The following is a 10,242-nucleotide window of genomic DNA, read 5'->3' as shown; positions in this document are numbered from 1 at the left end:
CAGGTGCCAGATTAAAAGTATGGCAAAACTTCTGGTTGGGAATCTTTTCTTATACCTTTTCTTTCTATAAGAAATGCCTTTCTTATTTTTTAGGAAACACATCTTTTGGACAATACATAAAATTATGGTTATGAGCATTTTTCTGTGAGGTTTTTTTAAGAGCAATTTATTTACGCATAATATCTTTGGGAATTTTTTACAGTGATATGTATATATTAACATTTGAAAATGTTTTTGGTTTTTCAAGCTACTCATTATGGGTTTTTTTAATGACCTAGAAATTCAGGTTGTTTTTTTGCCTGCTATATGCATTTACTTGCCAATGTGGGTCTTCTTCAAAATTGTATATCACATTAGCTACAATAGGAATTTTAGATCTCAATAAAACAGCTGTTTTTGACTGCAGAGTGAATACTTTTCTCTATGCTTTAGGACTCAACTTGAAATTACAGATTTCTGTTAAAAAAGCTAATATTGCAAACTAATTATAGTTATTAATAGACTTCTTGTTTTAACACACCAGAATAGCACACTTTTTCCTCGGTCAACTGAAGTTCATTAAATATAAAAATTATAGGTAAAAATGTTTGACTTATCAGTCATCTTGAGTGTACAGATCTGCACATGAAATAAAGGTCAGAGAATTTGCTCCAAAGGTTTGGATTGGAATTTTGCATCACTGTAATATACACTACAAGTATGGGCTGTAAGAATCCATTTCCGGAGTAATTCCAATCTGTAGATAGAACTACAAAAGCCTAGGCATGCTGTTTTTCTTTAATATTTTAGGGAACTACATTGGAGGCCTTTAAAAGAGGCTTTTAATATCTTCCTCTATTCAGTTTTTATTTTAATAGGCCAGTCTGGATGTTGTCATGGTAGCCATCTTGAAAACCGGCAGAGGGTGGTGCTGTGTAAGTGTGTATATGTGTGTCATTGTGGACACAAATGTGGGTATTTCTATTCTTTTTACCTTTATAAAATTCCATTCAGGTAGAATCCATTGGGAAAATACAAAAAAACACTAGAGCAGGCATTTTTCTAATGAACAGGCCTAAAAGTATTGTGTTGTCCCTTTTTAATCACCTTCCTTGCATATTACTAGAAAAGACGATCAAAATTGGACGGAAGCCTTTGCAGCTGGTCATTAATAGCAAAGAGTGTTATTTTTTAGTGTAGAAAAATATTGATTTGGGTTTGCGAAATGTAGCTTAATTTGGTAAATTTATCTGTGCAACGGTGTGATGGCCTTCCACAGTTGTCATCACCTTGTCAACGCACTATATTTTAAAATCAGAATCTATTTGAGGAGAGGAGATGACTTGGCGTGGAGGGAAGGTCTGTGCAGCTCCAGCAATTGCTCTGGCCGGCTGGGTCTTTCTCTCTCTCTCCCCCCCTCCCTCTCTCTCCTGAAGATCGGAGCGAGGGCTGCGACTGGCGGAAGAGGCTGGCGAGGGGGTGAATGCTCTCCGCCAGGCAGGGAAGGTTAGCAGAGGGATCAATGTGATTAAGGCGGTAGGGGAGGAAAGATGCGCCTGCTGCCTGGCTGCGGTGGCTGAAGGGTGGTGCGCGGGGAGCTGCCTGCCTGCCTGCTTGCCGCAGAGAAAGGGCCGGATATGACCAGGGACGGTCCTCTGCCTGCGCTGGAGGGCGGCTTCACCTGTGGACCTGCTCCTGCCAACCTGCCAGCCTCTACCTGGGCCAGGAAGGAGGACCCACCTGAGGTGCCCGCGGCCGCCTCCCTTTCGCCCCGAGCCGCATCTCCGTGCCAGCCGAGAAAGGCAGGGTCCGCGGCGACGAGACGCTGAAGGCGAGGCGGGCAGCGCGTCGGCTGGAAGGGCAGCGAGGCAGGAGCAGGGCTGGTCCCCTCTTGGCTGGCTGCGGGAGCCTTGCGGGAGAGGAAGCGGGCGGCGAGCGGAGCCCAGACGTGGCCGGGAGGCGAGCAAGGCGCAGGGCATGTGGAGGCTGGCCGCCCTCTTGTTCCAGAGCATCTTGAATGGTGAGCCGGCGGGTCGGGCGGACTTCGGGGGCCGGTGGGCGAAGGGCGGGGAGTTGCGGAGAGATTGGCGCGTTGGCCGAATCACTTCTCGTTTCTCTTCAAGCCTTGGGACGAAGAAGAAGCGGGGGGGGGGGAAAGCTCTCTAATAACCGAAATTAGCTTACTTAGCAAAGTGGCAGATTGTAAGCTATATGCCATGTCTCTGTCTCTTTTAGTACCGAAGTATGCTTAATGAAATGGAGCAGTCTGCGTCCTTTCCTATTCCCCTTGTAACAATACAGGATTATAACCTACGGTGTGTATATCTGCAGGAAGGACGGTGGGCTTCTCAAAGCTTGAGAAAGAAAAATCTAGTGGTTTTACCATTTATTTTTTAAATTTTTTTGCAGATCTCCATTACTTTTTTGCCAATATAATAGTTCAGGAACTATGATAATCAATCTTCCTCTTATGGCAATGGCAATGACATTTCTTATGTACTCATCTCCTCATTTATGTAAAAATATGCACTAATAACTATTGTATCACCTAATTAGGGCTGTGGGGCCTCTTTCAACCAATTTGGGAGTTATAGAAGTGAAAAGGTAAAATATCAGTTTAATATTACTGCAAATGCAATATTCCTTCTCAATATTTTTCTGTCTCTTTTTTCAGAATTCATGCATTTGTTTTTAAAAAATGCCTAGCTCAAGGTACCTCTGTTGAACACCTTAATTCAGTTAAATGGTGTATCATATTACTTTTGAAGAAAAGATACCCTAAATTTTCAAACCTGATATTAAAGAATGTTTGGAGGTGAAATGAAAGAACAATCCCAGCTTGGATGCTGCCTTTCAATGGCATTGTGCTTTTTCCAATTTGAAAGGACAGTTCTCTTCAAGGTGTCATTAATATGCTGACAATTAAAATAGAAATGCATTGTAATTTCCAATATAGGAAAAGCAGGCAGAGACAGAACAATATTGGTAGTAAGGCTTGAATGAGGATTGAAGCATGGGTGAGGGTGTGCAGGGAGAGTGGAAAGATACAAATAATTGAAGCTCCAAGCAGAGGGTGAGAAATGAATGTTGGATGAGGTGCCTCCAGGTCTGCTTAGCCATACCCTAGATTGAAGAAGAAATATATTGGCAGAAAAAGCACAATTAGCAATAAGGAATGAAATGAAGAAATTGTGTACTCCCAGGTATGGCTTCGTAGTTTAAAATGATTAACTTTGGAAATTGTCATAGCCTAATTGCAACAAGTTTTATCATTTAAGGGTGATTTTTTTTTGTGCTAGCAGAAATAGTTCTCTGCGACCTCTGCAGGAAGACATCTTTTAGAATACAGATTTCCTATCTTTGGGGGTGGGAGGGGGAAAAGGCCCCTAAGGTCTATTTTTAACTGACATTATTACCTTGAGCATAAATCAGCATTATCAGAGAATGTAAATAATTTGCTTTAAATTATATAACCGAATTAAAGAAGAAAAAAACAGCATCTAAATCCCCAGCTTCATACAGTACATTCTTGTGATAAATGTCACAATGGAAGCCCACATCAGAGAAAGAGTGACTTATTTGTGTGCATGGGAGGTTATAGTGGAAAGGTCTAAGACTGCACTGACAGTTTTAGTCTTTATACTTATAATCACTAGCTATGTGAATATTCATTTCTTTACCCAGTAAACCAAAGCAGATGAGCTATTTGGCTTTTTAGTTTCTCGATGAATAAGCCATAAGGATCATATTGGGACATATTATATGTGCATATATGAATGTAAATAATGAAAAATTGGAACTGTAAATTTAATAGAAATTATGTCTTTCATCACCCTTTCCTTTATCAAAACGTGCTAGATGTTTCAATATTTTTTTAATATTAATTTTTAACACAAGACATTTTTGCATTTTATTATACTTAGGAAAGAATAACAAATTGGTTGATATATATATATAAACAAAATATGTGACCCCCCCAAAAGAATATTGTGACATAAATTTGTTAATAAGACTTTTAATAAAAATGAAATTTTATCAAGAGTTGTCACTTCTGCTATAAACACACAGTCACAGTGATTAATGCTTTTAAAGCAGTTGAATAAATTTGAACTCAGAAAGCAAGATATTATCATTTGGCTAGCTTTTTATCAAAATAGATTATTCTATAGCCCAGTTGTTCTTTAGTATTGTTAAATACCTTCTCTTAGAGGTTTTCTCTTTGTAACAAGAATATATTTGTTTCTCCTGTTCTGTAGACAGTGAGGAAAAATAGGAATAGCATGTAAAATTACAGTTTTATTTGTAATTATTTATATCTGAATAAATTCATTTTTAAAACACATCAGTGGTCCTGATTTAGACACATAGTTGTCCTTTGGCCTAGTCTATTGTGGTATAGAGGAATCTGCTTGTTGTATGAAATAAAATGTATTAGTTTTATTGATAATTCTTTTAATAATATTTTGGGCACAGATGATAATTGTTATTACTAGATTAATTCCCTTTTAATTTTTAAAACATAGATAAAATGCTGTCAATTGTAAATGTAATTCTTCTGTTTTTCTAAGAAGAGAACTATAAATTTTCAGACCAGTAATGTTAATTACTTTGACATAACAAAAGCCATGTAGTTATAGCCTGTCTAAGTAACTATGACAAGTTCTGAGTTTTTGCTTCATTGTATTGAGGAATTTTTAATACGTGTGATAAAAAAGAAAATTTGTGTAATTGTTATTTATATCGAACCTGCAATGTATACATGTAGATGAAAGGATAGATTTAAAATTGACCTTGAATTATTTAGATAGCTTGTTTGACATTTAATTTAGGACTTGACTTTTTTTTAAATAAGTATTTTATATGTAATGAATATATATGTCAATCTGTTATTTTTTTCTTTCTCGTGCTTGTGTTGCATAAGGTTTGCTGATACATAGTCAAAAAGAAATCAATAAAAACTAAGTTGCAACCAATAAACTAGAGGTAATGCTAAAAATAGATACCTATTGAAAGATTTTTCTTGGAATTTATAATGCATGCACTTGTCCATCTTTTACAAAGTAGAGTTTATTTTATTAATAGATTAAAACACTGGAATATGGAAGAAGAATTAAACTGGAGAAGTAGTGATTAGCACTATGCATTTTATGAGGACATAAAGGTCACATTTCAAAGAAATATACATGGTTTTTTAAAAATAAATATTAAAATTATTACTTTTGGTGGGATAGATTTTGGATTTAACTGTGCTTTGTTATCTTTCCTTTCAGTATGTGAAATGTGTGTTTAATAGAAAGCAGATTATAATTTTTTGGGAAGTGAGAGGTGACATGACACATAGGATTTGAATGTGCATCTCATCTCTCTATTCATGTATGATTGCATACTGAACAGGGAGACCCCCATGGCTTTATCATGGTGAGGCTCTAAAAAAAATAAACATTTTAAATGCCTGTGTTTTTAACAGAAGTTATAAATTATGCATTTTTCAAAAAGATTATAACTATTTTAATATGTATTAGTATTAGTAAAATTATAAATTAGTCAGTGCTACTTTTAACATAGTTGAAATATCAATGATTAAAAGAAATTAACTTCTTGGGCAAATAAAAAGGAAGCATTTGAAATCGCAGCATCTCACAATGCACACATGCACATGTGCCAACCTGAATCAGAATTTGAACAGAGTTGGGGAAATAGTATACTGTACTGATTTGATTAGAAGCTTCACATTACATGGGTTTAATTAAGTGTAATATGCAATCAGTGGCTTGGTTGTAGGGAAAATGATTTTTTTTTTAAAAAAATCTATACTGACCATATTTTCTTTCTGGCAGTGACTGCTAACAAGGGAGAGAGATAATATTTGCATTAATTAGGAAGGCAGGTGCATTTCAGACAAATAATTCCTGAGTGCATCAAGCAGTGGCCTAATATCAAGGTCTTTTAACATGCATCAGGTTTAGTCCTTTGATGGATTTCCCCAGATACATCATGAGAGCCTTTGTGCTGTCCACTTGCAAGCCTGTGTTCTAGGACACTAGTGGGCAGCAAATCACGCAACACTGGGAACTTTTTCTAGTATTAAAGAAATAGAGAGCAACTCTTCAGTGAATGGAATACATTTTAATAGCTTTTTAGAATCCCTACATCATCTTTTGGCATGTCACTGCTAGACAGCAGTCTTTTCTTTTCTTTGCCTTTTTTCCTTCCTTCCTTCCTTCCTTCCTTCCTTCCTTCCTTCCGCCCTCCCTCCCTCCCTCCCTCCCTCCCTCCTGACATTTTTGTTACTGAGAAGAGGATTGCAATTCAGAAAAGATAATCCATGCAAGAAATCCTCCATAAACTAGTCTGAAGCAGGAAAAAGAAAGCAGCCTTAGGAGAAATCTATCAGGGCAACCTCACAGTCTAGATTAGAGGAGTGTTTTGAGTGAGTAGGGTACAGTAATTATTTAAGCCACAGTGATCTTATAATATTCTGAATATTAGTAATATTTGTTGTCTATATACTCCAGTTTGAAAGTGGAGTTATACTAACACACATTGGTGTTTATATGTATAATTTTCTGAAGCGAATAGATAAATAAACAGATAATAATGGCAGTAGCCTTCGTGCCATAAATGGCATTACCTGTCCCTTCTCTGGTTTTATTTTCTGTTAGAAATTTATTTTCCACAATATGCCACAATATTTAATTTTAAAATATCTATTTTTAAAATCCTATAGAAATACTTGAAAAAAAATTGACAATTTATTGCTCATTATTTTATTGGGAAAATATGTAATACCATACATGTGCTATTAAAGCTGTGGTGGTGCAGTGGTTAGAATGCAGTATTGCAGGCTAATTCTGACTGCCGACTGCCAGCAGTTCGGCAGTTCAAGTCTCACCGGCTCAAGGTTAACCCAGCCTTCTATCCTTCTGAGGTCGGTAAGATGAGAACCCAGATTGTTGGGGGTAACATGCTGACTCTGTAAACCACTTAGAGAGGGCCGTAATGCACTGTGAAGTGGCACATAAGTCTAAGTGCTATTGCTATTGCTATTAGTTACCAGCTATCATCCCAATTGTCATCTCTGACTGTTTTGTGATTAGACTAACCTGCACAAGACATAGAGCTTTCTCAGTTGAGTGCCTGCTGTGGAATTTACCCAGTTATTTAGTTTCCTAGTTAACTGATTCTAAAATGGGGTCCAAAACGCTTATTTATTTTCATTCCTATTTAATTGTTAGATTTTGAATTATACGTTTAAGTTATAACTTTATTCATTTCTTTTACACTATTTATAACCTATCACAGTACTTTTTTTTTGCTAAATTTCTAAGCTGCCCAATTCCAAAATGTTCTGGCTAGCTTCATCATTTTTTTAAAAAAACTTATAGAAAATAGTAGTTAACTGAGGGAACAAACATATTATATTTCTACAGTACTGCCCCCTCCCCAGACAAATGGTTCTATCTCAAAAGTCCTATCTGCAAGCTGGGTAGTGGTGGTGGGGATATGTTTTAAAGATTTCTTCCACACATTTCTTCCCTGTTCCAAAAGGCAGATGTAGTGATAGAGAAGGGCTACTTCCTGCAGTGTTAGGTTATATCACTTAATTGGTGAGATGTATTCTGAAAGAGTGAACATGATGGGAAGATACTATAAGAGGCTGTGGTCCTTTAGTTAGCAAGGCCCTTGGCCTTATAGATGATAACCAGAATCTTGAATTACACCTGAAACCAATTAATAACCAAGATAGCTCATATGGCAAGGGTGTCAGAATCCATTTATATCACATTCATAAATGTATGTTTAAAACATTATTTCCCCCCCCCCCCCGGATTCTGCCATCTCCCAAGGAAGGAGGAGCGGATGTGGATTCAGCCTGCCTTTCAAAGACCAAGGGAAACCTTTTGAACTGGGGGAACAAAGGGGAGGGTTAGGGAAGAAGGCATCTGGCCTGTGTCTCCATTTGAATCTGTAAAGGAAGAAGGCAATAACCGTAAAGATCTGAAGTTCCCTTTTTCCCACGAAAGGGATGACACAAAGTAAATGATGTGGGGCTGACCAAATGGGGTTGAGGGAAGGGGGGTTGAACTGGGAACTTTTTATAAAGTTTCAATCTGTAAAACAATACCAGGTCCTGTCTTGTATTTCCACAACCAAACATGTCCTAGTAAAAATTCCTTTTGGACTAGAACTGACTCCAAGAGTTTTGTTTTCCTAAGACGTGGATTGGGGTGGGTCCTGACAGAGGGTGTTATATAATCATAGTGAGGTTTGTCCATCATGGATCATGATGAACCAGCTGTAGCTTCTTAAAACTAAAATTGTTTAATCTTTGGATCCAAAGTTTCCTTCAACAAAACTGCTTTAGTTTGTTACCTCAGCGGTACCTCTATATTCCATAAAATTGGAATTCCATTGGGAGTTCCATTGAGGTGGCCTGATGTTATGCATTATTACCATTTTATTATTAAATCTGCAAATAATTTATACCCTGGTACAAGACTAAGGCCTGTAAGTAGGTAAACTTCAGTTATTCTGCCATAACTGGTTCTGAAACTCTGGAGGTATGCTGCTCTTGGGAATGTCCATTATTAATTAAATGGCAACATTCTGTTAGTATTTTGTATCCTGATTAGTAATTTGGGGAAATATATGCTGATGAAAGAAAGGAAATTTGGGGCAATATGAGTTTGTAATGAAATGTTCTATGTATGCTAGAAGGGAAGTGGAAGTTGGATAAAATGAATCTACAGAAATAGCTCATCTTTATGTTGGCAGAAGAATTAGTAGCTCAGATCTTTTCAGCTCTCATTTGTTGTCACTGACATTTTAATGTAATGGATGTTTAATTTTTGAATAGTAAGTTATTTTATAGTATTTCATATTAGCATTTAATAATGTGAAATTTTTTTTACTTCAAATGAAGTGTGTAAAATTTTGTTACTATTTTTATTTATATTCAAACGGGCTTTGAAATAATGTTATATTTATTTATTTATTTTATTGGATTTGTATACCGCCCTATTCCCGTAGGACTCAGGGCGGTTTACAGGGCAGTTAAAACCATGAATACAAAAAATTAAAAACAATTAAAACAATTAAATTAAATTCAAGCCCCAAGAGTAAATCTAAAACCCAGTTAAATTAACAACCCCACAGTCTGGACCAAACAGATTGAAGAGCCAAGTTTTCAGGTCCCGGCGAAATGAGCGAAGGTCGGGGGCAGTCCTAAGTTCTGTGGGTAGTTAGTTCCATAGGGTAGGCGCACCCACAGAGAACGCCCTTCCCCTGGGAATAACCCGCCGGCATTCATTAACCGGCGGTACCCTGAGAAGGCCCTCCCTGTGGGGGCGCACAGGACGATGGGAAGATGATGCCGGCAGCAGGTGTTCCCTTAGATAGTCCGGACCCAAGCCATTTAGGGCTTTATAGGTCATTACCAGCACCTTGAATCTCACCTGGAGGGCAACCAGAAGCCAATGCAGCTCACGGAGAAGAGGTGTTACACGGGAGTATCGGGAAGCTCCAATCAAAACTCGCGCGGCTGAATTCTGCACCAGTTGAAGCCTTCGGGTGGTCCTATATATATGGAAAGTACATTAATTCCCATCAGATGGTGATAGCCACATACCTTTCCAGGTATTTACTTTCTCTACATGAGCCACAGCACTATTTACATTGAGAGAGAGTGACACTATTTATGTTCTTTATTTCTCTACTACAACATTTGCTATAGTGGGTTATTTTGCCTTGAGTCAGGGTTGATATTATATTACAGAAATACAAAACGACATATTGTTGAAATTCTTAAAATCTTTAATAAATGCACATATTCAGAAATAATAGTAATAAGATATGTTCTGAAAGCAGTTCTTAAGTAAATGTTCTTCTAAATATTTCCCTGAAAATAGGACCCAACCGGAAAATAAGCCCTAGCATGATTTTTCAGGATGCTCTAATATAAGCCCCACCCCCAAAATAAGCCCCAGTTAAGATGGTCAGCCAGATGGACACATTTAGTACCACATTTTCCCCAAAATAAGACCTAACTGGAAAATAACCTGTAATGCATCTTTTGAAGCAAAAATTAATATAAGACCTGGTCTTATTCTGGGGGAAACACAAAGTTAAGGTAGTTAAGGGTCTTCTAAGGACAGGAGGATGGTGTCATCCAGATTTTTGAGTAGAAGCCATTGCTGAGGAACAAGATGTCCTTGCTTCCCTTGGATTTTGTAAAGGAGGAGGGACTGGAGATGCATGCATTGG

The 10,242-nt window shown here is 37.5% G+C and overlaps 1 protein-coding gene across 1 annotated transcript in view; it reads left to right on the top strand.

Annotated features, from left to right (window-relative positions):
* Nucleotides 1-1,956: 1,956 nt before the first annotated feature.
* Nucleotides 1,957-10,242, top strand: part of DSCAM (DS cell adhesion molecule) — a gene marked incomplete at both ends in the record, with an annotated part of 361,720 nt that continues 353,434 nt past the window's right edge. The window contains one exon of the mRNA XM_081327319.1: nt 1,957-1,999. Within this exon, the coding sequence (XP_081183445.1) occupies nt 1,957-1,999 (43 nt within the window). The remainder of the gene's footprint in view (nt 2,000-10,242) is intronic.

Source organism: Vipera berus (assembly GCF_964194415.1).
Source record: "Vipera berus genome assembly, chromosome: 4".
Taxonomy (NCBI): Eukaryota; Metazoa; Chordata; class Lepidosauria; order Squamata; family Viperidae; genus Vipera; species Vipera berus.
The sequence above is the reverse complement of the archived record's forward strand: the minus strand, read 5'-3'. Positions and strand labels throughout refer to the sequence as shown.